This window comes from Topomyia yanbarensis, chromosome 3 (assembly GCF_030247195.1).
Source record: "Topomyia yanbarensis strain Yona2022 chromosome 3, ASM3024719v1, whole genome shotgun sequence".
NCBI lineage: Eukaryota > Metazoa > Arthropoda > Insecta > Diptera > Culicidae > Topomyia > Topomyia yanbarensis.
This window is the reverse complement of record NC_080672.1, coordinates 315,943,804-315,971,525: the sequence shown is the minus strand read 5'-3', so window position 1 is coordinate 315,971,525 and position 27,722 is coordinate 315,943,804. Positions and strand designations below refer to the sequence as shown.

The 27,722-nt window shown below is 36.6% G+C and overlaps 1 protein-coding gene across 5 annotated transcripts in view; it reads left to right on the top strand.

Annotated features, from left to right (window-relative positions):
* Window positions 1–27,153, top strand: part of LOC131694128 (G-protein coupled receptor Mth2-like) — a 175,535-nt gene extending 148,382 nt beyond the window's left edge. For 4 of the 5 annotated variants that reach the window (XM_058982569.1, XM_058982566.1, XM_058982568.1 and 1 more), the window contains exon 8: window positions 26,355–27,153. In XM_058982569.1, the coding sequence (XP_058838552.1) occupies window positions 26,355–26,562 (208 nt within the window). In that variant the 3' untranslated portion in view covers window positions 26,563–27,153. The remainder of the gene's footprint in view (window positions 1–26,354) is intronic. The other variant, XR_009306412.1, reaches the window with a different exon arrangement.
* The last annotated feature ends 569 nt before the right edge of the window (window positions 27,154–27,722 follow it).

The window sequence follows — 27,722 nt, the reverse complement described above, 5'->3', positions numbered from 1 at the left end:
TTCGCACTACCAGTTAAAACGGGTTTTTATGCTATCTTGGTGACATTTTTCTTGTTGCTAAAATTATTATAACGTGTTATAACTCTGTAGTGTAAATATTGTATTATTAAACCAATTCTGCAGCGTTTTATGTTATATAGGTGTTTTATGTGGTAATAGGACTGACATAATTATATCTTCAGTACAGCGGTTTGTTTCATAATTTAAAACAGATTTGTTATGGTATACCCAACCGTCCTATTTGGTGTATACTTTAAAACACGATTAGAATTAGAATTAGATTTCAAAATTTGCGTAAAAAATACCGCACAAAAAACCGCGTGCAAAAACCAGAGTGTACTCTCCTATATAAATTACTACGCTGCTGAACAGTGCAATAACTACAGAAGCACGTTGTCAGATGCCTTACTGATAAAAAACATATAACCGAAATATGAAACATATGAAAGCCAATAGGCTCTTTACCCTACGCAGCTACAAAGCGCTGTAAACATGGATTAACAAGTTATAACGCACACGCATGCATAAAAATAAATATTTTTTTCAACGCAACACTCTCAAGCAGCACGACATAAGTCGCATCCTGCCGTATTGAATTAAACAGCCTCCTGTCAAGGATGGCGTCTCTGTACAGCCAGCATCACTGTTATGAAAATCGAAACAATAATTTTTTATCTAATCATTAAAAGCTTTATTTTGTTACTAAAAGTCAATTATCTGAATGATATGGTATCTAATCATCCCGCAAAATGCAAAACGTCGTGTGGAATGCTTAAACATTGTGCATAGCATAGCGAACATATTTGTTTGTTTGGGGCTTTATAGCTATAAAGCCCCATATATTTAGTTCGCTGTCAAGCTCCATATGTTGGTATATGGTTGCCAGGGGGCCGGAATTAAATCCAAACCACCCCACCCATCCACTTTGCAAATCATTCTGTGACACCGTGCTGGTACCCGAAAAATCCGCACACGGTCACCGCTGCCGAAAATGCATAGCGCGTCCAGACGCTGCAGCCATGATCTTACCCGTTCGACATAAGAACAAAAACTTTCAAACGTGTACGCGTCACACAGAGGAGTAACTGGGGTCGAATCCTGGCCAAGACTATTTATTGCGGCTATTGCTGTTATTATGCCTTAATATGAACTAAACATAGAAAATAATTAGTTTTTGGGACAATTTGGCATCTATCCACCTACCAGTGCAGAGGTCATTTTTCTAGATCCTCCCGAATACTAGTATTTTCGAGGTCATCTTTGTAAATACATTTGTTTTTCCCGATGCATGAATAGTTGGTCAGTGGAAAAAAGAGAAAAAAGGATACCTGTGCACATCTTCATAGATATACATTTTGCCAAACATGGTATTTGGCCCTACAGCATTTTGGTGTACCTCAAACTAGTGGAAATATTAATATTTTCAAATCGCTTGGAATTTGTGGATCGGAAAAGATCGGAAGAGATTGAATGTTTTTCGGATAGCCGGAATCTTGTTTTGTAATGTTGTTTCAGCAACTTTGCCGGATCTTGCCGTATAATGTAACTTTTTTATCATTCAAATTTGGAATAAAAAGTTTAAAAAGGGTGTTTCTAAAGCTGGTCCAATACACATAAACACTACTATTTTCGATTCTTTTTAAGCTGAGATTACACAAATAGTTGTGTTCAATTACGTTTGTTATAATATTGTCTTATTTAATACAGTCATCATCATTAGAAAGCGATTTTGCTGAATATATAATAAAAAAAATATTAAAAAGCCCTTAAAATATCACCATTTTGCATCCATGCAAAAAAATCTTTAGCAATTTTCGGCAAACTCTTTATTTTGCCACAATATGCAGTATGCTTTTAGGTATCTAAAAAAATATAACTAAATAAAAAATCGAATTTTTTTTTGATTATTGCCAAGAATTTGTTCTAGTTATTCCTCTGTGCGTCTCCTCTATTTATAAACTAACCGTATATGGTTTAGTCACTTAGGTGCGAGTGTGTGTAAATGCCAACTTTGCCGAAAATCGATAGCGCTTATTGCATCGCCCGGAGACGATGTTGCTCGTATGGAATAAGAGCAACAACTGATTTAAACGGACATGCGTCGCTTCTATTTATGACTTTTCGTGTTTGATTGACTTTTGTGTCTGAGAAATCTGCCTCACGAATGGTAATTTTCCCGTTTTTCGTGAACTTTTTAATTTTAACCAATTTCCAAAAGTCTACTTTTATTGGGGAGATATTAAATTATTACCAATATTTAAGTTAGATGTTTCTGAATCGGTTGGTGTATAAATGATTAAAATCCATCTAGTAATATTGGAGTCAGTGCGGTAAAATATCAATTTCAAACGAAAATAATCGTTTCAAGTGAAACTTCGAGCCTTTCACTGTAAACATACCACCACTATATCAGTTGAGTTCGGCTGCCGTCTTCGTTTGAGTCACTCAAAGTTCACTGTCAATTGAATAACAGGTTCTAGTCATTTGACGTTTTTGCCTGTTTAGTTTCTATTGAACACCAACCTCACATTAGCACGGTCTCAGCTAATGGAAGTGAACCATTCCAATGAACCACTCACAAATGAATATGAAGGAACACTCACTGACATAAAAATAACTCCGACCAAGATAATACATAATATAGGGTAAAGGCTATGATAAGACGAGGCAACTCAAGACGGATACAGGTACGAGCATTTTTTCTCTGTATGAGTAAGGTTGTATTTTTTTTCGATGAAGCTGATAAATCAGGAGGATATGAAAAAGAAAAGAATAAAACAAATGACGTAGTGGGCTTTTCTTCTTAACAAACATAAAACAAATTCACTCAAAAATGACAAATGTTCCGAACCTTTCTTTCTCTTCTTCTTGGAGAGTTTTCTTTCCTTTCTTGTGCCCTGGTGAATAATTGTTGACAGATGACTGTATGCAACTAGCGAGGTTGGCAGTGCAGCCAATTTCTTTGTCATATTTAGATATGTTGCTATAATACACATAATAATGACTGTTTTATTAACTCACATTTCGCCAAAATATATCTGGAACTAATCAATCCAAGATTTTTATCATATACTACATGTTTCTAGCAAATTTGGTCAGCATAACAGCCTATTCATCAGAATCAAATTTGCCACAAACTTTGAAATAGAGATGGACGTACTACCAAAATACAGAAATATACAGAAATCGTATTACTAGTTGCTTTATCTTGTCTTAGGTGTAAACGGGCGAACTCGTTAAAGGTCCAAGATGATAGATAACGGAAATCGATGGTTAGTCATTTTAAATGAAGGCGTAGTTGGTTGAGTGGTAAGCGTGACAGCCACCCATCCCAGTTAGTCTGGGTGCAATCCCAGCCGAGGTCGCTGAGATTTTTCTGAGGTGTAAAATCTTCCTTCGGAAGGGAAGTAAAGCCGTTGCCTAGCAAAAGCAAGTATCGGACTAACGTTCCTTCTGCGATCTACGTTCGGGCCAGGCCGGCGCCGGTTTTGTTCAATAAACACTTTAGGATTACCAGGAGTTGCACATTGAAAGATGTTTCCCTAATCCCAAGCACTACTACTGATTCCCTGTGCAACTTCAGCTAGTCTAGATCGATAACGGAGTAGCAGCTACGGGTGGTCGTACAAGGTCAAGCTCAAGCTCAAGCTCGATGGTTAAAGTCATTTTTAAATCAGAGATGAGGGCAACATGGATACCATTTGAAAGGAGGTTAGGCCATTTTGAAATCCAAGATTGCGGCCTATAGTGACCAAGAAACTGTGAAAACAACTATCAATATGGGTATCATTTAAAATAATCATAAAATACCGTAATTTATGAATTTAGGCCATTTTGAAAACAAAGATGGCGGTTTCGGGTAACCACCACAGTAAAAACCATGATCAATATATATCTATATCGCTTTTGCAATGATGGTCACTAGATGACGGAAACTGATGATTGAGGACATTTTGCAATCAATCAATCCAATATGGCGCCTTTTGGTTACCTCAAATCAATAAACCCACCTTCGATATGACCTATTTATAGCATTCATATCGAGCAGAACCTTTTCGAATTCTTTCTGAAAAAAAAAGATTCTCGTAGACTATAGACTGTGCTCGTAATGTGTTCCTATATAACCAGTGTGGAAATGTTTTACCTCTTCACCATGTCATCGGAATTGTACACAGGGAACTATTGGTAGAGGTGCAAATAAATAGCTGAATTACATATTTGATTTTAGCAATGAATTTGACAGCTTCGTACAATTATGATAGCATACTGCGGCTATCATATTTCTTTTTCAAATTTTCTTAAATTCGCAGAGTTCAGACGAAAATAATGAATCTACTAATAACAGCTTATTGAAACTGGTTGCAATGAAAAATGTTATTTGGTAGTACGTTCATCTCTATAATATTTTTGTTGCAAATTTGATTCTGATGAATAAGCTGTTATGCTGGCCAAATTTGCTAGAAACATGTAGTATGTGATAAAAATGTTGGATTGATTAGTACCAGATAAATGCGAAATGTGTGTCAATAAAACGGTCATTATTATGTGTATTATAGCAACATATCTAAATATGACAAAGAAATTGGCTGCACTGCCAACCTCGCTAGCTGCATACACTCATCTGTCATCTGGCACAAGAAAGGCATGATAACCAAAAATACGAAGCCAGTTGTCTCTTTTTGTCTTAGGTTTACCCGGATCTCATTTGACTGGTGCTCACTGGGGAAATTGAAAGCTGATCTATTCATTTGAGAGGATCAAACGAAGGAGGTTGAATATGAATTGCGACTCATTTGAAAGCAGCGGTGAGTGAAGTGCCATGAACCCAGCTTCAGATTAACAACAACTGATGCGTTAAATGAATGTGAATGCTACTGCAGACGACTGATTGACTGCGTTCATTCAGTTTCGATTGAATGAAATGAAATTTTACTGCACTGATTGGAGTTATAAGCGTGCAAACCTTACATAGTTTCGTTACATGGGAGATAGTTTAGATTTTAGAATGACACCTAGCCCCAGATAGTGGAGTATGACAAGTTATTCTGAAGAAAAAAACCTATTTTAATCCACCTAGCGGTGCAATTGTGCCTTTCTCAATCATGAATCACGAGAATGTGTGCGTTGTTTATATTCATTAAAAACTTTTAAATGCATATATTACATTTTATTATTATACATCACATGACAACCATATACAGGAAAATAAATCATTATTCGAGTTCTAAAATTTTGTAAAAGAAAAAACAGCCACGGTAATATTGAACTGAAAAACCTGTTTTAATCCACCTAGCGGTGCAATTGTGCCTTTCTCAATCATGAACACGTGAATGTTTGCGTTGTTTATATTCATTAAAAGCTTTCAAATGAATATATTACATTTTATTATTATACATGACATGACAAATATACAAGAAAAAATCACTATTCGAGTTCTAAAATTTTGTAAAAGAAAAAACAGCTACATTAATATTAAATTTAAAAAAGGTGCGAAATCGGCAGCCCCAAAAAGTCGATTTTAATAAAAAAAAGTTTCGAGATAACATAAAATCTCGACGTTTCATGCATTTTAAAGATGTTTGGCATCAAAAACGAATTTGATTTCTGAAATTTCATGGGGTCCCCCCTTTGAAAAAAAATTTGAGTTCCGGCTTATATGGGAATTTCATATGTGACCGGATGGATTAGTCTATATTTCCGGACGCATCCAAGCAATCCGTACGAAATTTTATAGACATCTGTGGGGATACTATAGCTATCATTTGGGACAGTGTTTGTGAAAATCGGCCCAACCATTTCCGGGAAACTGATGTGAGTACGTCAATTTTGAAAGATGGCCGCTTTTCCCGGGCACTTCCGGAACAGTCTATGGTGGTCAATGTAGTCAACGAAAGTTTGGTTGGCCGTCGGTGACCTAGAACAGCAAATTAAAGTTGTTTGAGAGACATTTTAGCGAAATTTTTACCTTTTTTGCTTTCATCGGAGTATCGGTTTGAATCGCAATTTGCTATGTGGTCGCACGCCACAACCTGTAACTCCGGAACCGGAAGTTAGATCGGGATGAAATTAAATAACCATTTACGAAGGCGCAACACCTTTCATTTGAGACTAAGTTTGGTTGAATCGGTCTAGCCATCTCCGAGAAACCGATGTGACTGTTATTCTGAATTTGGATACTTCCGCCGGGGCTTCCAGAACCGATGATGGTGGCCAATGTGGCCAAAAAGACTTTGAATGGATGTTAGTGACCTAATACTACAAATCGAAGCAGTTGTGGTCATATTTTGGAAAAATTTTCACCTTATACATTCATTGCAGAATTTATTAAAATCGACATTTTCTGCGTGATCGTGCTCATCACCCTGTAATTCTGGAACCAGAAGTCGGATCCAATAGAAATTCAATAGCAGCCTATGGGAACGTTGTATCTTTCATTTGAGACTAAGTTTGTCAAAATCGGTTCAGCCAGCTCTGAGAAAAATGAGTGACATTTTTGGTCACATACACACACACATACGCACATACACACACATACATACATACACACATACATACACACGCTCAGACATTTGCCGAACTCGACGAATTGAATCGAATTGTATATGCCACTCGGCCCTCCGGGCCTCCGTTAAAAAGTCGGTTTTCAGAGCAATTGCAATACCTTTCTATTGAGAAAGGCAAAAATTTTACCTTTTTACATTCATCGCAGAATTTATTTTATTTATTTTATTTATTTATTTTATTTATTTCGTCAATCGATGTAGACTGGTATAGTTACAGTAATGTTTACATTTTTCTTATTTACTAAAATATATATATATATATATATATATATATATATATATATATATATATATATATATATATATATATATATATATATATATATATATATATATATATATATATATATATATATATATATATATATATATATATATATATATATATATATATATATATATATATATATATATATATATATATATATATATATATATATATATATATATATATATATATATATATATATATATATATATATATATATATATATATATATATATATATATATATATACGTAATTTTATTATAAATAAAACAATTTCAGCTTTTACAGAATCATTTTCTTATGCGTTAGAATTTCTTTTATGTATAAAATATTGTGTGAGTTTTAGTTTGGACATTGTAAAATCAATTGATTCGCAATAGCGGTTATAAACAGCCATCATTCGATTTATAGGGCCATATTTTGCATAATTTGTGCGATATGGAGTTATTGAAAATATGCTTCGGTTTCGTAGCTGTCGAGAAGGTGCATAAAAGTTTAATTTGGATAAAATTTCGGCTGAATCAATACGATGCGAGACGATATTATTAATGAACGAAAGCATTGCAAATTCACGACGTTCCTTCAATGTTTGTATATTGATAAGCATGCAGCGTGCTTCATAAGATGGCAGAGGAAATGCTATCCAACCTAGTTTACGAAGGGCAAATAATATGAATTGTTTTTGTACAGATTCTATTCGTTCTTCATGTGTGCTTGAAAAAGGGCACCAAATGATGCTGCAATATTCTAATATCGACCTAACATAAGCAATATATAATGTTTTGATTGTATACGGATCTACAAAATGATAACTAAAGCGTTTTATAAAACTGAGCATGTTGTTAGCTTTGTGAATAATTGTGTTATAATGATCAATAAAATTTAACTTGGAATCTAATATAACGCCTAAATCCCTAATTCTTTCACATTTTGCTACATTCTGTCTTCCTAAGGTAATCACAACATTCGGTGTTTGTCGTTTTCGACTAAAAGTGATTGAATTGCATTTTTTCACGTTTAGCTGTAGGAGGCTTTTTTGACACCACGTGTGGAAAACTAGAATTTCGTTTTGGAATGTATCAATATCTTCGGCATTTCTTATCTCCAAGTAAAGTTTCATGTCATCGGCATAGATTAGTACTTTCAGTTTTTTGAGAAGGAAGGAAATATCGTTCACATATAAAATAAACAATAGAGGTCCTAAATGAGAGCCTTGTGGAACTCCTGAGGTGACTTCAATTGGATTAGATTGCTTTCCTTTGAATTTGATTATTTGCTGGCGGTTGGATAGATATGATTCTAACCACGTACGCAGCTCAGGCTCAATTCCCATCTTTTTTAATTTATAAAGTAACATTGGGATGTCGATTCGATCAAATGCTTTACTAAAGTCTGTGTAAAGTGCTTCCACGTAGTTTCCATTGTCCATTGCAATCAGTGAATAGTTAATAAATTCTAGTAAATTTGTTGAGGTCGAACGACCTTTGAAGAAGCCATGTTGGAGGTTAGTAATTCTGTTTTTTATTTGAAGAAATATTTTTTCGTTAATGATTGATTCAAAAAGTTTCGGAATGCTGGAGATTATGGCTATTCCACGATAATTGCGAACGTCAGATTTTTTCCCAGATTTATATATAGGTACTAAGAAAGAACTCTTCCATGTTTTGGGGAACTCTCCAGATTGTAAAGACATATTAAAGAGCCAGAACAATGGAGTTGTAAGCTCGGTTGCTAGGTTTTTCATAAATAATGGTGGAATTCCATCAGGGCCAGCACCTTTTGATGAATCCAAATGATTTAGAGCATTGAAAATGTCCTCCACTATGACATGACTGACACCAATATCCATAGGAAAATCTGGAAGAAAAGCAAAATAATCGCGATCGCGGTCTTGTTCAGAGAAAGTTGTATATATTTCTTGGAAGAATGTTGCAAATAGGTTGCAGATTTCTTTCGGGCTATTATGTACGTTGTCATCCAAGTGCATTGTTGATGGGAAATTGTCTGATTTTAATTTAGTTTTGACGTAGTTAAAAAAATTCTTTGGACTGGATTTAATCTGCTGTTCAGTTTTGGAGTTGTAATCCGCAAGTGCAGAATCTATGGCAATATTTAGTTTATCGCAAATGTCGAGATATTGTTCCAAGTGCTCGTTATTTTGATTTTTCTTGTATAGCTTGTGGGCTTTTTGTTTCCTATTTTTCAGATTTTGAATTTGCCTGTTGTACCAAATAGGATGCTTCGAGCTACCGTGTCGTCTTTTCTTCTTAATGGGCACCTCTTCATGAATAATTTCGAAAATCATTTTGTAAAATACGTCCAGGGCGGTTTCAATATTCGCTTCATTCCTAAGAGTGTTTTGCCAGTCGACATTACCTACCTTCCGTCTGATATTGTCATAATTAGCTTTATGGTATTCAAAGACTTCCTCAAAGTCATAGACGTTGGGTTCTTGATTTTTATGGATGAACAAAGAAAATTCAATAGCAGTATGAAAAGCTTCATTTTTCCACAAAGGAGCCAAAGATTCAGATACACAGAAATCTTCCTGAGTGTTTGTAAATAAAAGGTCAAGATAGCAATTCTGTTGATTTTTTACATGATTTATTTGATTTAATCCTATGCTAGCAGTTTTGTCAAAGATGAAATTCAATGTTTCGTTTTCTCCTACGACTGGGATTAGAATATTTTCATTTTCAGAATCCGGAATAAAATCGGCATTGCGCTGGTTAAAGTCTCCGTAAATGTGAACTTTGACCTCGACCGGAAGTTCAAATAAAATTTGTTCAGCAATTTTGAAAAAGGCTTCATACGATGATATATTAGCATGCTCTGGTGGGAAATATACAGAGGCAAAAAATTCGTTAGAATCGAGATTTGCTGCGTGATCGTACGTATCACCCTGTAATTCAGGAACCAGAACTCGGATCCACACAAAATTCAACAGCAGCTGATGGACCTTCCATTTAAAATCAAGTTTGTCAAAATCGGTTCAGAAAATTCCGAGAAACCGATGTGGACAAATCAACAAATTTTGTTTTGTAACCATACTCTTCAACTCGTAATTCGGAACAAGATGTCGGTTGAAAATGAAATTCAATAGCAACCTATGAGAATAGTATACCTTTCATTTGAATCTTAGTTTCTAAAAATCGGTTCAACCATCTCCGAGAAACCGATGTGGACATTTTGTTAACAAATCCGCACATACACACACATACATACATACATACATACATACATACATACATACATACATACATACATACATACATACATACATACATACATACATACATACATACATACATACATACATACATACATACATACATACATACATACATACATACATACACATACATACACACAGATATTTGGCGATCTCGGCGAACTGAGTCGAATGTTATATGAGACTCGGCCCTCCGGGCTTCGGTTAGGAAGTCGGTTTTTGGAGCAATTGCATAACCTTTCTATATGAGAAAGGCAAAAGAATAGTATTTAATTACCTTAATCAGCATGAGTTCAATGTTATCTTCATGTGATTATATTTTGAAATGTTGGTGGAATGGGTTTGAAAGTGGAGGGAATGGGGGGTTAGTAGAGTGAGAGTGGAGGATGCGTCAGAAATCCTTCATCTTATTTCGGTATACGGGGTGGATGAAGGAAATGCGGGCGTGAGGGTGGTCCAAGGGAAGGGGAGTGATGAAGGAGGGAGGTGTAAGGGCAAGGCGGGGGGAGGAGGGGCGGCGACGTAATAATCAACTGCATATTTTGCCTTCCATTTGAGACTTGGTTTGAGAAAATCGGTTCAGTCATCACCGAAGAACCGATGTGACTTGAATTGTCCGTACGAAATTTTATATACATCTATGGGGATGTTATAGCTATCATTTGGGACTAAGTTTGTGAAAATCGGCCCAACCATTTCGGGAAACTGATGTGAGTTCGTAAATTTTGAAAGATGGCCGCTTTTCCCGGGCACTTCCGGAACCGTCTATGGTGGTCAATGTAGTCAACGAAAGTTTGTTTGGCCGTCGGTGACCTAGAACTGCAAAGTTAAGTTATTTGAGAGACATTTTAGCGAAATTTTTACCTTTTTTGCTTCCATCGGAGTATCGGTTTGAATCACAATTTGCTATGTGATCGCACGCCACAACCCGTAACTCCGGAACCGGAAGTCGGTTGGGGATAAAATTTAATAGCCATTTACGGGGACGCAACATCTTTCATTTGAAACTAAGTTTGATTGATTCGGTCTAGCCATCTCCGAGAAACCGATGTGATTGTTAGTCTGAATTTGGATACTTCCGCCGGGGCTTCCGGAACCGATGATGGTGGCCAATGTGACCAAAGAGACTTTCAATGGCTGTTAATGACCTAGTACTACAAATCGAAGCAGTTGTGGTCACATTTTGGAAAAATTTTCACCATTATACATTCATTGCAGAATTTCTTAAAATCGACATTTTCTGCGTGATCGTACTCATCACCCTGTAATTCCGGAACCGGAAGTCGGATCCATTAGAAATTCAATAGCAGCCTATGGGAACGTTGCACCTTTCATTTGGGACTAAGTTTGTAAAAATCGGTTCATCCATCTCTGAGAAAAGTGAGTGAGATTGTGTTCGCGTACACACACACAGACGCACATACACACACACACATACATACACATACAGACATTTGCCGAACTCGACGAACTGAATCGAATGGTAATCGAATGGGCCCTCCGGGCCTCCGTTAAAAAGTCGGTTTTCAGAGCAATTGCAATACCTTTCTATTGAGAAAGGCAAAAAACGATAGTAACCAAAAAGTCATAGATCACAAGTAGGCGAAGAGAATTTACGAATACCATGGTAAAACTGCTGATATCATAAACATTAGTCAAATTACTCTTCGTGCCAAATTTGGAAGTAAGTTCCAAAATAAAACATTACGATAACATGAACAGAAATTACGCAAATCATGACTAAGATCTTGAAATTATGAACACAAATCACACAACTCGTGACAAAAATATCTCAAATCGTGACTAAGATCCTGAAATCATGAATTTTAATCTTTAATCTTTAATTTAGTCGGACAGAAAAATGCGATAGTAAACTCATGAATAAGATAGCACAATAACGTGATGAGAAATCACAAGAATCGCGAATAAGCTCTTGAAATCATGAACATCATTCGACTGTCGGCTGTGTATTCCCTAATCATGAACTAGAATCACAACAAAAACATGTCCAGGGAATACACAACAGTACCCCAACCAAACATTCTAATGTAATGCCATGTATATATTCGGGGCGAACTAGTTTTTTTAAAAGCACAAATAGTTTCATGAATTCGAGGTTCATTATTCATAATTTCAGGAACTTGGTTATGGTTTTCGTAAAATGTTCAGTTCACGAAATCATGACCTTTTGTTCATGAATTTATGATTGTTTTTTTTTTCGTGTACGATTTCATGGCTGGTTATGTTCAATATAATGGTGGAACTATCCATTACATATTCAGTACGATTTGCACATACATACAATGGATCGACAGCCATGAACTTGAGAAGCTATGTGTCGAAGCTGAAACACTTGAACCCATCAGCGGATGGTTCGGGGGTCCGGAATCCGCCAAAAAGTTTCAACTTGTTAACAAATTTTAAATTGGTTTCATTTTGAAAGTAGTTTTCAAACTCAAAATCATTTCAAACCAAGTATTTCACTGGTTTTATAGACCTATTAGGGAAGTTTATTTTGGAGGAACTAAGAAATTTTCTTCGGAAACGGAGAGGGGGGAAGGGAATTGATGAGGGAAGGTGGATTTAGGGAAGGATGGTGTGTGATCCCGATCAGAATGAAATAACAAGATTATAACAGAACACAATTTTTGTAACATATTGTGTTATAAATTAGGTTTCGTTAGTAGTTAAAATAACAGAAATTTATAACAAGTAGCAATTCGAGATATAGTTTTGAAATATTTCTGTTATGTGTTTCTGATCGGGATGGGGGGATAGACCGGGATTAGGTTGACGATGTTCAGAGTGATTGCATAACCTTTCTATATGAGAAAGGCAAAAAAATTAAGGTGAGCTTATAAATATGGAATATCACTTTTTCACTTAAACTACCATAACAAACGAACAAAGCGCACCAGGGCTTCTAAATTTCGAGAGACATCGTTGTTTAAGCTTCAAAACAAACGCTAAAATATCGGTGCATTTTGTTTGAATAGAAAAAGTTATTCTGAGAAATTAGGGTGAACGTTTAAATGTGGCGCCCTCTATGCGGTCACCATGGAACTAAAATTTTCTAAACAAAACATGACTCATATTATTTACTACAACTTTTCTGGACATGCTATTGAGCTAAATCTAACGGTTATTTCACAAAATGTTCAATTCGTGGGAATCGTGTACTGATACACAACCATGCACTGCTAGGCCCCATGGAAAACTGACTCAGACATCACTTCGTTAAATGTTCAATAACTTCTTTTAACAAAGCCGGATTGATTAGCAGTCTTAGACAAAGTTGTAGACAATTAAATTATTTTTCTTATTTTCACTTACAGTGATAATACGATGCGTACAGTGTCACCTAGCGGCAAAAAGGCGAGTTAGTGAGTTTTCTCCATGTAAATTGTGGAAAAATCCCATACAAACTTCAGGCGCGTTGGTCCGGTAGCTAGACTTGTCCGATTTGCTTCAAATTTGGTGCAAGTACTCCTGATGGGACTAGTAATCGAATCAGGGGTGGGCCGATTGAGTTTTCACAAATTCATAATTTTTCTGGGCAGTCTACTAGTCATACGAAATTGTTTTATGCTTGCGGTGATACGATATTACAGTACATTTGTGAATACTGATTGTTAGCAAGTTCATGGAACACCAGTCATCGAATCTGTCCAAGAGCTATTGTAAAGCAAGGCAATCCCGGATGCACTTGACCACCATGTATAATTTTACCTTATCAGCATAAAATTAGCGACACACAGGTGGTATTGTAGCTAGATCATTAATAAATAGTGTAAACAAGAGTGGGCCCAAATTATTTTCCTGAGGAACAACCGATTTGTTTGAAAACGGGGCGGAAGATGCGCATCCAATTTTCACTATAAGTTGACGATCACTCAGATACGATGAAAGCAAAGAATCAGATCAATAAAAACGCCTATTAACTTCACCCGATCAGAAACACATAACAAAAATATTTCAAAACTATATCTTCCGTGGTTTCTTGTTATAATTTTCTTTTATTTTAACTACTAACGAGACCAAATTTATAACACAATACGTTGCGAAAATTGCGTTCTGTTATAATCTTGTTATTTCATTCTGATCGGGCAATCTTTCCAAAAGTATTCCGTAGTCAACTCTGTCGAACGCTGATTTCAAGTCAGTATATATACCGTATCGATCTAAGCACCAGCGTCCATATTTCGTAAGAACGAGATTCGTAGATGTTGGTCTTTCTTGGATGAATCCATGTTGGTCAGGGGAAATGTGACTTTGACTGGATGCGAAGAGTATATCGTTCACTACGATCTCAAACACTTTGGAGCAAGCGCACAACGATGTAATTCCTTGATAATTTTCAACATTTCGTCGACCTCCTTTTTACATTTCTTATAAAAGAAATGTATAGAATTCGCTCAAACTTTCAAGATTTTTTCCGAGGCCCGGAGGGCCGAGTCTTATATACCAATCGACTCAGCTCGACGATTTGGGACAATGTCTGTATGTGTGTGTGTGTGTGTGTGTATGTAACGGACAAATTCTCATTCGTGTTTCTCAGCAATGGCTGAACCGATCTTATCCAAACCAATTTTAAATGAAAGAACTAAAAAACAGTATGAACGCTATTAATTTGTTTTTGATTCTGATGTTTAGTTTCCAAGATATGAATGTTTGAATGCGCAAAAATGGCGTTTTTTGCAGTTTTTTTAAATTATCTGCCGAAATTGACAATGTAGATTAACAATTTATATGTTTTTAGACAGCTTTAACGAATACCTTTCGAACAAGCTATAGATTGTTGAAATCGTACTATTATCAAAAGAGATATTTAACATTAAATGCGGACGAAAGATTTTTATCATTTCCCATAGCCAGAAATATGACCAAAAACATATAATCTATTATTAACGCCAAAACGGCTTATTTTAGGTCAATAGTATCTTCGGAGAATTTAATGGAGGCAATATGCCCTTTCTTTTGGTATTGTGCTTTTGCTGATTAATCCCCCTATGAGTGAGATATTTTCACAAATTTTTTTGGAAGTGATTATATCGAAATGATGCCTTCAGCAAATTTGTAGCTCTTACTTTTGCGAATAACGTTACTGAAGACTTCAAATATCTATTTTGAATACTTTAAAAGTTATGGCTTGTTGTTTGTTGATTACTCTTTGTCGCTTATTTATTGTTCAATATAGTAATAATCCATTGAAATAAGCCAAACATTATTTCGATAAATCGAATTTTGTATTTCATTTTTCTATCTACAACCGCTAGAAATAATCACCGAACACTTCCAAGTTATCTGGAAGGAACTTGATAACTTATCAGTACAAAAATGTTCATTTGTGCGAACTTTCTGACTGCAATTTTGCTAACTTATAACCATCGGATCGATCTGAAACATATCGGAAAATGAGAATCGAAATAAATAACTCCAAGCAACGGCGTAGCCAAGAGAAGGTTTTGGGGTTTAACACCATACAACCCCCCCCCCCCCCACAACACCCAAAAAAAATTGGATTGAAGTTGAAAATTTATTGATGCAGACTGATTTAATTCAATACTACAATAACAATTATCTGATCCGTAGATTGATAACCTGTTGTTGTAAACATCATGAGGACTTTTGATAAATTGTCGGAATGGGGTCCTGATATGTAACTGATCTCTTGGTCTTGATTTCACAGTTGTCTAATAGCATCAATATCAAATTCCTGTCTGAAAACATTCCAATAGAAAATTCCAGAGTTCTGTAATCAATCATAATCCTCAGATTTATTTTCAAATTGATCTCGTTTTTGTAGAGATGTACTGTAATAAGGGTCTTTATTTAATAGGAAGCGAAGTTAAAATTGATTTAATTCTATGAAACATAGAACTGCTCAACAAAAAATGCATAAATTTCAACAATTGCTTAAAATGTTTTTGCCTTTCTCATTCACCGGAGGACCGAGTGTCATATGCTAATCGACTCAGTTCGTCGTGATCGGAAAATGTCTGTGTGTATGTATGTCTGTATGTATGTGTGTGTATGTGTGTGTATGTGGAAAAAATGTGACCTCTGTTAATCAGAGATGGCTGGATCGATTTGCACAAAGTTAGTCTCAAATGAAAGGTACAATCTTCCCATCGGCTGCTATTGAATTTTTTATTGATTGGACTTCCGGTTCCGGAGTTACGAGTTGAAGAGTGCAATCACGCAACAAATTCCCATATAAACTGAAATGAAAAATTTTCAAAATTAAATTTGTATTTTTGATGCCAAATGACATTATAATGCATGAAACATTGAGATTTGATGTAAACTCGAAAAAATAACGTTTGACAAAAATTGATTTTTTTGGACTTTGGTACTTATTTGCTCTGTTACTATTTTCTGAAAAATTAATTCTGCATAATTTTAAAACTTCAAAAATTACGGTTTCGGAATTATGCCGTTTAGACATTAAGATCGATTTTCACCAAACCCCCACCAATTGTAAAATTGGTATTGTAAAAAAACGTAAGGGCGATACTTCAATGCTGATAGGTGGGACCGAAAAAGTAAACAATCGCCAAAGGGACTATATACTATATATACAATCATTTTGTCAATTTCAATAGCAAACACAAATTTTAATTTAATAATTTCAAATACTTCATGAAGTTTTGGGTTTCGATCACTGAATCGTGCAATCTAGGATGTAAAAAACACAATAGTTCTAAATTGGAAATAAAACCAAGTCTGGAAATATGCACTGTTGATTTTCTTTGAATGCACTATGAGTCACAAGGGCGATTTTTCGGTACAAAAATCAATAACTCCCAAACCGTTCATTTTAGAGAAATTATGCTGAGAGAATATTTTTGGGGATTAAATTCGCTTTCTTTTAAAGTAAAATGTAGCTAGGGTGGTCCTCTCAAACATTCTTTTCGAAAAATTATTTTTCGAACAAAATGGTATAGCAAGGTACTTACTTCAGCAAAGTTGTAGAAAAATGTTTTTCAGTTAACATTTTCAAATGAATTAAAGTTATAGCACTATCGGTTTTTATGTTATAATTATTTTTATTCTTTAACTTAGGGTGTTTCTGAAAAAGTCAGTTTTTTAACTATAACTTTTTAAATAGTTAGTCTATCTTCATACTCTCTATGAAGCAATTTTAGTACTTTTCATTGCGCATATTTCTGCTGAAGAATGTGAATCGATATCATTTTTCGTTATCGAGTTACGATCATTTTTTTTAAATAAAAATGATAGTTTTCAATGTCCTCTAACTCAGAAGGTTGCAAAAACTAGCAGCTAAATTTGTACTCTTTTGAAAGTGCATCAAAAATACTATAAAATATTTCAAAATCAAAGTCAGCATTTTTGCCCTTCGATGTCAAATATAAACAACAACACCACGAGTCGTGACAGTTTAATTGGTATCAATCTCATTCATGAATCGAATCGCAGTAGCCGACGACTGCTTTGATCAACGCGTGTAGTGCTTTGTATTATTAGTGCTGTTAAAATGGATAAAATAAAGTTGTTCGATCTCTGGAAAGTGGCCAAAGGTGAAAATAAAAATAAAATAAAAGTTGTGTTTGAGGAAATAATGAGATAATTTGATGTGGGACAAAATGAAAAAAATAAGTTCACTCAGACTGTAAAAGCTGTAACAATTAAAACATGTAAAAGGTTTGATCAATTTTGGAAAGACAGTAATCGAATTGAGACGAAAGTGCTCGATAAAAATTCGAAATATTTTGAGAAGCCGTTAACAGTTCCTACAAAAGATTCAAACTGCACTTCCTCCCAAACCAGCATTCACAGAAATTCGTCGCTTACTTAGAACAGAATGAAGGGTAATCCTTAATTCATTTGCTTTTTAAGGCAAAATGCGCTACATTTTATATTATGTCAACACTTCCATTACCAACAAGTTTCATGAGCGAACAAGGAGCTGAGGCTCGGAACGATCGACTGAGTCACGGTAGAAATTGTTCAAGAGTCGCGAACATGGAAGATGTTTTCTTTAGAGCAATGGACTCGTCTAATCCGGTTCTTGCAGTTAGAAGATCCCGATACAGTAAACGCACTGAAATAAGTTCAATATTAAATGAGTTAGCACTTTGAGAAAAGAGACACGATTCAGATAACTATAACGACGACGATGCTGATGATGTTGATGATTGTGATTATAATAATTATGAGGATGACGATGATAATAAAGTAGTTACGTAGAATAGTAAAATAAATATCTGTCTGAGCCTAACGTTTTCAATATTTGTGTACATATATTTGACAAGCTCAAAAAATCATTTAACAACTCGACTTTTTGATCTAGTAAAGCAGGTTCTAAATGGCAATGACCAGACCCTTAAAAACAGCCGTATGCTGATGTTATTTAATCATAATGTTGATGTCAACATTTTTCGCTGAATGACAAAAAAGCAAAAGTTGATTTTGAGATATTTTACAGTATTTTTGATGCACTTTCGAAAGAGTACAAATTTAGCTGCTAGTTTTTGCAACCTTCTGAGTTAGAGGTCATTGAAAACTATCATTTTTATTTAAAAAAATGATCGTAATTCGATAACGAAAAATGATATCGATTCACATTCTTCAGCAGAAATATGCGCAATGAAAAGTACTAAAATTGCTTCATAGAGAGTATGAAGATAGACTAACTATTTAAAAAGTTATAGTTAAAAAACTGACTTTTTCAGAAACACTAAAATGACACCCTAAGATAAAGAAGAAAAATAATTATAACATGAAAACCGATAATGCTATAATGCTATAACTTTGATGCATTTGAAAATGTTACTTGAAAAACATTTTTCTACAACTTTGCTGAAGTAAGTACCTTGCTACACCATTTAGTTCTAAACATAATTTTTCGAAAATAATGTTTGAGAGGACCACCCTAGCTACATTTTGCTTTAAAAGTAAGAAAATTTAATTTCCAAAAATATTCTCTCAGCATAATTTCTCTAAAATGAACGGTTTGGAAGTTATTGATTTTTGTACCGAAAAACCGCCCTTGTGACCCATAGTGGAATGGTGGGGTTTTTAAAGAAAAAGCGTTGATTTCTTAATTCTCAGTCGCGTTGGAAATTTGAGTAAAGTATAAACTTCAAATCGATAAAAAAAAATCGATTTTTTTTGGCTCAGTACAATATACATAACCCCTTTAGAAAAATCAGTTTTCCCACCACAATGCATTGATTGAGGAATTTAGATATTTTATTAACAGAGCATTAGCAATAATTCGTTTGTATGTCTATTTTATGGGCCATTTTTTCGCCTTCCCATTGATTTGGTTTGAGATTTCTAGCACTGATGTTGTCCTATGCTGATTTGAGTGATTCTCTGAGTCCTGCCACTATCCCATGTAGTATGTGTTATCAAAAACATCGCGAAGCATCAAGTTCTAAATGTTCTCAAACGATATAATATCCGAAGAGAGTGATAAGAGTTATAAGAAATGTCTCATCACACTGTTAGGTGGATTAAAAGCGTTTTTAAATACAGGAAACACTATTGACTTTTTCCAACCGGAGGGATAACAACACTGTCTAAGAGAACTGTTGAATAGCAGTTCTTGAGAACACATGAAGATATGTCCTCAAGAGCAGGAGTGACGGAATATTTTAGTTTGCTGACTGCTGATATAAACTGCTGCTCTGTAACCGTGAATCTTCTCAGAGGACAGATATTTAATGGTGTACTTCTGCAAGCGCGTGCAATTTGATCAGCAGACAAAGTATTATCACTAAACGCGCTTTTTTTTAATAGGTCACACACTTCCGTAGCCAGACTAACAGTCTGTTCCTTCAAAAACATATCAGTAAGTTATCCGTTCTCCTTTCACTTGGAAATCACGAATTTACAAAACTGTCGGGGAATATTGTGCAGGTTTGCTTGTGTTCGAATGGAGTAGTGTTTGTACAAGAAAATATTATAGGATCGTTAATTTTCACTCGCTAGCGTAAAACGATATTTAGCGAAACGACAGCGTGTACGGCAATTCAAACAAAGTGCCTTAGATCTGAGTCGTTTAAGATGTCGTAGATGTACATTACCCCACGGTGACTTACGAGTTGTGTTACGCACAGGATGTAAATGTCAATCTGCATGAAGGAGTGCTGATTCCTGTCCCAAGAAATGAGCTCGGTGAAAGTCAAGACCAAGATCATTCGGGATGTTCTCAAAAATGACAGGTTTCGGCAGACTAATAATAACTTCTACAGGAGGATGATCTGCATCAATCACAGAAATAGATTCAGCAGGTTCGTGAATCTGACAGTCGGCTATTGCTGACTCATTCAATAAGCCAAAGTCCAACATACGACCGTAACGATTTCCATTTGTGTGAGACAGTTGAAGCTGAATCCATCCAATAGCGCAGTGCAAGCGGTAGAAATATAAGAGCGAAGCACGTTGATTACAGGCACGACATTGTCATGTGTGTCCCAAATGAGGCCAGATTTAATGTTGTCTTCAAATAATAATGCGCAATCATTACTTCCAAGGCAAGAAAAAAACACTGACTAGATCACTCTTACGATCTGGTGGTAAATAAATTACACCGATGCTGACAAAATGGTCAGGTAGCTTCAGTTTAACGAACAGCTGTTCTAGCGAAACGTCAACAGGTGTTGGATCGACGAACCTATTCAATACAGTAGGTGTTGCGATGAGTACGCCCCTCCGAGTTATTTACTGCGATCGTTTCTATAAACAGCATATGTATCGCCAAAAAGCTGACGAGAATGAATCCTGTCGTCTAACCAGGTCACGGTGAGTCAAGAGTCGATTCCTGAAATTCCTCCACATCATTCCAACGATAATCGTCTGATACGCCCGTATGCCTGGAAGTTGAGATTATTTGAGAGACGAGCAGTAAATAGGTACTATTCGAAGCTTCAGCAGGACATATACTGCTTCTAATGTTACCTGAGCGGACAGTTACAATGCGATCAAAATTATCATTTTGATATTGAAGATTCAAAGCGGTGGTAGAGTTGTGTTCATCAGCAGACTGTAAGTGAAATTTACGTTGAGGGCGTGCAGCATCTTGTATTGCTTCGGAAGGACATATACCCTTCTTGGCTTCACCTGACACAGAAGACTCGTCTGCTAATCCGAGGTTACTCACCGAGAAACATGAAGCTGGACAGACGAGTTTATCTGGGATAGCTTGGCACTACTGTACTAGGGTTCGCAGTACCGACCCTTTTTGGCGAGAACCGGTACTACGGTACTGAAGCCCTCAGTACCGGTAGTACCGGTAAAGTACCGGTACTCGAATATTTTTTTAAAAAATTCGAAAAAAGCTTCAAACTGAAATTGAATGCCCAAACTGATGATGTTATTCTCAGATGATTGATTTTTGCTGATCAAAAAACATGTTTATTGTTTTTAATTGCTTCGGAATGACAAGACTCATTGCACAGAAGATATTTTTCGTATAGGGCACCTTCTTTTATTTTGAAATCTAGGCCACTTTGAAATCAATAACTGCTAAGTGGTGCGACTTTCGTCGACTTGAACAGATGGTAAATGTATGACACCATATTAACAACAGTAAATCAAAGCGAGAATGGCAGTAAATCCGAGCAGGTTAATCGAATTTCCTCTCTTGCTTTTCTGAAAATTGGTTTCGAACTTTATGTCGTTTGCCTACTATTCTCTAACGCATATCAAGGCTCTTTGATTTCCTGTTAAATTATGGAGTTTTGCTGAATTTTCCGATCACCAATAATTACAAATCGCCCCATTTGAAGCAGTTCACCAAGTCTAAAACTGTTAGCTATTAAATCGCTGTTCGTTCTATTATAGATAAAGGTTTAAGAGCAAACCAAATACAGACATGACTTAGACCATATTCTTATTACGCGCCACCCAGTGAATAATGGAAAACAATCAGAATGTCGCTAATAAAATTTTAACTTCTAGAATTACTATGATGATGGCCCCACCTCATTCCCACACAAAGGTGTTATCTCAACGATTTATCTAGAAGGCAAATTAATATAATTAAACGTTATCGGTCTGCAAGATATTTTGAAACAGATCCTACTACAGAGTTAACATATTTGTCATAAAAATTGTATAGTACCGAAAATACCGGTACTGGCTTTTGTTCAGTACCGGTATTACGGTACCAAAAATGGGTCGGTATTCCCGGGATTTTCGGTACCGGTATTACCGGTACCACAACCCTATACTGTACACCACCAGATGGATTCTTCGCCGCAGCACTCCTGATGATTGGTCGTTGGATTTTTCAATTGGTCACAAATTCACGGAAGTAGATGTTCTCCGGCCAAGTGACTTTGGACAGAGCCTTGTCCCTGAATGATTTGCTAACGACAAGTTTGAAGTTATTGAAACTCAGGGATGAGAGATCCTTGTCCTTAGGAACTAGACTATTCCCCAGAAATCTGTCACAAGTGTAGATAATTCATCATCCGTAGTACTGGGATCAAATGCAGACAAGTAGACCCATAACAGCTCCTCAGGTGGAGAAACTGTTTTTATTGTTTAAAACGCAGCTTTGGCTCCACGAATATTACTGATTTTTGTTTTGAGCGAGTTATCTTCACGCTTGCGCTTAGGAGGTGTTTGAAATGGGATTGCATTCCGTAATCCTTTTTCATGGTGTATTTACCGTTGGAGATAGCAGTTTTGTGTCGGCTTTAACCAAGAGAGCTTTTACGACATCTTTTAAATCAGCTATATCATCCTTTAATGATTCCAGGGAATTGTCGTCGGCCATTGTATTGTCGCAGCAACGCGTGGCCATTCTATGGCAATTTTCATTACCAAACAAATCACCACACCCGTTACACATCCAGAATAAATTCCGTGAGTGGGTTCCAAGGACGTCTCGAATATCATAATACATCTTGACACACATCATGTGGAACGATAACCTGTTTGCCTTTTTGTGCCACGGGTTGTGAATTGTACTAATTGCAAACAATTGGGACACACATTGTAGCAATAACGTTCGTTGTAGAGTTGCTTCAGGATCCTCCAAAAATAACAACTCGAGGAAGTACTGGTGCAGTACCTAAGTAAGTAGCTCCTGGTCTAAGAAATCTGAACTCAGAAAAGAAGTTCTTGGCGCTTCCTGGGACATCAAAAATCTCTTTAAAGCATCCGCGGTATAAAAATTAATGTGGTGACTGCAAAATGGCCCCTCCTTCCAGTGATTATGTTTTTCGATGGCGAATACATCGAACGAGGTCACGTATTTTATCACTGTTCTACAGTGGAATTGCAGAAGCATTATCCCAAAAACGATTCTTTTAAAATTTAAACAAATAACTTGAAATGCGATGCATTTGCAGTATGCAAAACATGGGATACTTCAGGAATAGATATTAACTTTCACGATTTTAATATTATTGGATCGCTTGGATTGAAAAGACTCTTACGGAGGAGTACTTTTGGGGATCCAGGTAGTCTCCGACCACACGGTAGCCATCATCTGCTAATCATAATTAATATCCGGCAAAATCGAGTCCACACAGAGAAAGCGACCCCGTATAAAACCTTCCGGGATGACTGGTTATCCGCTAGCTATTGACAGTACGCGATGTTGGAAATACGAATGAAAAGCTTGATGAAAGCCAAGAAACATAGTAATTGGAGCCGGTTCGTTGACAGACTAACGAGAGAAACACCGATAAAGACTCTTTGGGCTACGGCCCAGCGTATGTGAAACCGAAACAGTGCTACGAGAGCGTAAAATATTTTAACCGTCTGATATACGATTTCGCGAAGAAGGTTTGTGTAGAATCCCGCCCCGGAACCAAAGATACACCGCCCCGCGTACCCTCATGATAGCGCGCACGAAAGATCTTTTTCAATAGTGAAGTTATCACTTGCTCTCTTATCATGTAACAATAAAGCCTTAGGGTCAGACAGAATCAAATTCAACATGTTTAAGAATCTACCAAGATATGCTTGTTGTATTTATTTGACATGTTTCTTACATTGTCCTTCAACTAGCCTCCGACCACAACTCGTATCGACCAATTGAAATTCTGCCCTGTATCCGGAAGTTGTTTGAGGAATTTATCTTCCTTAAATCTTACTGTCAGGTACACAATTTGGTTTCCGCAAAAGCAAAGAAATAAATGAACGGTTTCCTTGCGTTGCTCTCAATAGAAATTCAAATGGCCTACGCTAGTAAAGAGCAGAGGCGTCAGTATTCTTGGATAGAGGGTTTTTGATTCAGTTTCTATCAACATTATTTCTGAGAAGTTGCGCCAACATTGTCTTTAACCTATTTTAAACAGTTTTTTTTGCCAAACTTGTTGTATGAAAAACACATGGATTTCTCGCATGGTGATTTAACGACATCACGATTTAGCAACATGGGATTTCTCCAGGGCTCATGTCTTAGTCCTCTACTCTACAATTTTTACGTGAATAACCTGATCGCTTCCTGTACGTTAAGGCAGCTTGAAGATGATGGTGTGATCTCTATTATCGGTCCTAAAGCTGTCGATTTGCAAACACCGTTGCAAGATACTCTAAACAATTTGTCTGCTTGGGCCTTCCAGCTGTGTATCGAATTCTCTACGAATTGAACAATGTTGGTCGTATTTTCAAGGATGGATGAACCAGCGCAGGGTCAAATTATTGCTCAGGTTTCAACATTCAAATATGAGTATGGTTCGACTCCAAAGGTGTTTGGGAATGATAAATTAAGTATCTGAAACATAAATGCCAACAAAGGATTAATTTTCCGTTATATAACCGAAACATGGTGGGGCGCTCAGTGTCCACTCAGAAGACTTGATCATGCTCTACCAAACAATGATATTGTCAGTGATGGAGTACGGGTGTTTCTATTTCCGCTCCGTTTAGAACATACACTTCACCAAACTGAAGCGGATCCAGTATATGTGCTTGCGCACTGCCTTGGGTTACATGCACTCGACCCATACGATGAGCCTCGAAGTGCTGGTCGGCATTCTCCCGCTGAAAAGTCGAATTTGGAAACATTCATATCGATAGCTCATCCGATACAATATCTTGAACCCGTTGGTGATTGAAAACTTCGAGAGGCTCGTCAAGTTTAATTCCCAAACCCGATTAATGTCCTTGTACTTCGATTACATGGCACAGACCATCAATCCTTTTTCGTATAATCCCGATCGTGTCCGTTGTGTAGATACTTCTAATTTAAATGGATTTTTGGACACATCCATGAAGGAAGAAATTCGTGGAATACCGGATCATATACACCCGCAAGTGATCCACAATATATTTTATAATAAACTCCGAGAAGTCGACTATGACAAAATTGTTCTACACTGACGGATCAAATCTCGACGGGTCCACTGGCTTCGGTATCTTCAATAATACTATCACCGCTTCATTCAAGCTTAATGATCCCGTTTCAGTTTACGTTGCAGAGTTAGCTGCAATTCAGTACACCCTGGGGATCATCGACACTCTGCCCACAGATCACTACTTCATTATTTCGGACAGCCTCAGCTCTATCGAGGCTCTTCGTGCGACGAAGACCGAATAGCAATTCCCGTGTTTTCTGGAGAATCCCTGCGTACGTTATTTGGAAAAAAAATTACAGGACTTGAGGAAAGTCTAAACCACAGAATTAAATTGCACTGTTGTCGCAACGTTTTCGTCAAATAACACGCCACTTAACACGAGTAATAACTTTATGAACGATTAGTTTTGGATTTCCCAAGAAAATCATTTTTATTTTGTTCTAATAATCATTCATTATTTGTACTAAACGTTGTGCTTTCCACCCTTGTCTGGCTGTCGAGTACCCAGCCAGGAAGGATTCTTGGGGATGTAAAGGATCGCAGCACTGCCACTGACCTTATATTATGAATTGGCTGGAAATACTATGAATCGACTGAAAAGTCCGTTGAAACCGAAGGTCAAGTTCCGCAACGGAATGTAGTACAAACGCTTGCTATGCCTTATAACTGTCTTGCAGAAGCCAGCATTGGACTACCTTTTGAATAAATAATTATGACCATCATCATTGACACTTTCAAATGACTTAATACATCAGCAGATAAAACAATCACTTTTGGATATTGACATGATTGATATTAATAGCACGAGGTATCCTCGATAACATTTTTGTTTGTCCCTAACTATTTTTAAACTAATCTATAACCTTCTATTCATACAGTTTTTCTTACAGTTATGAATGTTTCCACTAATCGATTAACGCTGATATAATCTAATCCAATACCCGAAAAACAGCTGCTGTTCAATGAATCCCACTAACGTCTCGTCCCGTCGGATTGCTTCCAGGTTCGGAATCCCTCTGGGCGATCCGGAGCCATCGCTGTCAACCTGCAGCACGCGCACGACGGCAACGGTCATAACGTCCTCGTTCAACGGGTCAAGATCGGAGAAACCACTGGTGACACGGATCAGTGTGGAACACAGTGGACCGAGAACACCCTCGACACCGACGGACACGGCGGCCAAACAGTTAAAGCTGCACCAGTTCGGCTGAGCAGCACACAGCCAATGCTGCTGCGCGTCATCAGCGTGGATCGGATGACCGAGGAAAGCGTGCTAGTGCACTCGCAGGATGATGAGGTACGATCGAACTGCGGCGACGACAGCTAATAAAGTAAAGCCAAAGATGAGCTGGAGTTTTTTTATTAAATTACTAAGTACAAAGTGTGTAGATTTATGTGCGAAACAAAATGTATGTACAAGTAGATGTACAAGACATATTGTAGTACTGTGTGTCAAATTATGAGTAACGAGAGCCATTCTAGCATAAAGTTATTGAAAATTGTAACTCGTAAGGCATATAATTTGGTATACACTTAATAGTAGATAGGTTGTATATATTATTATGCAGAAATGTAAGAACCTCAACAATTTAGTGCCGCGGAGAGTATTTTATATGTAGGATGATGAACCAGAGTTTTATTACCAGACAACGAATGTGCTTGATGATGCATTTTATTAAACGCTGTTGTGAATTACATAAAACAATATCAATGTTGATTGCTGTTTATGTTTCAATCACTAGCAGAAAAAGCTACCTCCAATTGCAACAAGTATAAACAATATTATGTCTAACCCGTCACAATGGTACTTGTTTCATATTTAACATATCCGAAAAACCATAAAAAAGTAATTACGTTATTCACTCCATGTCTTCGAATGCCGCTTTTGCGACCCAACTTCTACCCGTTCTCTCTGCATTAGATAGATAATTCGTAAGCGAACGATTAGAGCTTCTCGGAGTCTAAAGTGAACTTTGACGCTTTGAAACCTAGACAGTTCGAATAAAACCAGCAAAATTACATTTACTTGAGTGTAACAAATATGCTACATAATCTGCAATTTATCTTTCACCCTAATTTTGTTATTCATCGATTTGATCGAATTGTTTGATTACGCGGAGGAATCGCAATAGCGGTTCACCGCAGAATCAAACATCGCATTTTTCCCTCAGTTGACGCCGAGTTGATCGAGTTTTTGGGAATTGAAGTTGAAACCGCTTTCATTACCGTAGCGGATTTGCCTTTTTAATACACTGCACTAGTGATCCAGGAAGTAGGGTTACCAACCGTCCTTATTTTAAAGGACATGTCCTTATTTTGGAGGTTTTTGGAAACCGTCATTATTTTACTTCAAACGTCCTTATTTTTAGTC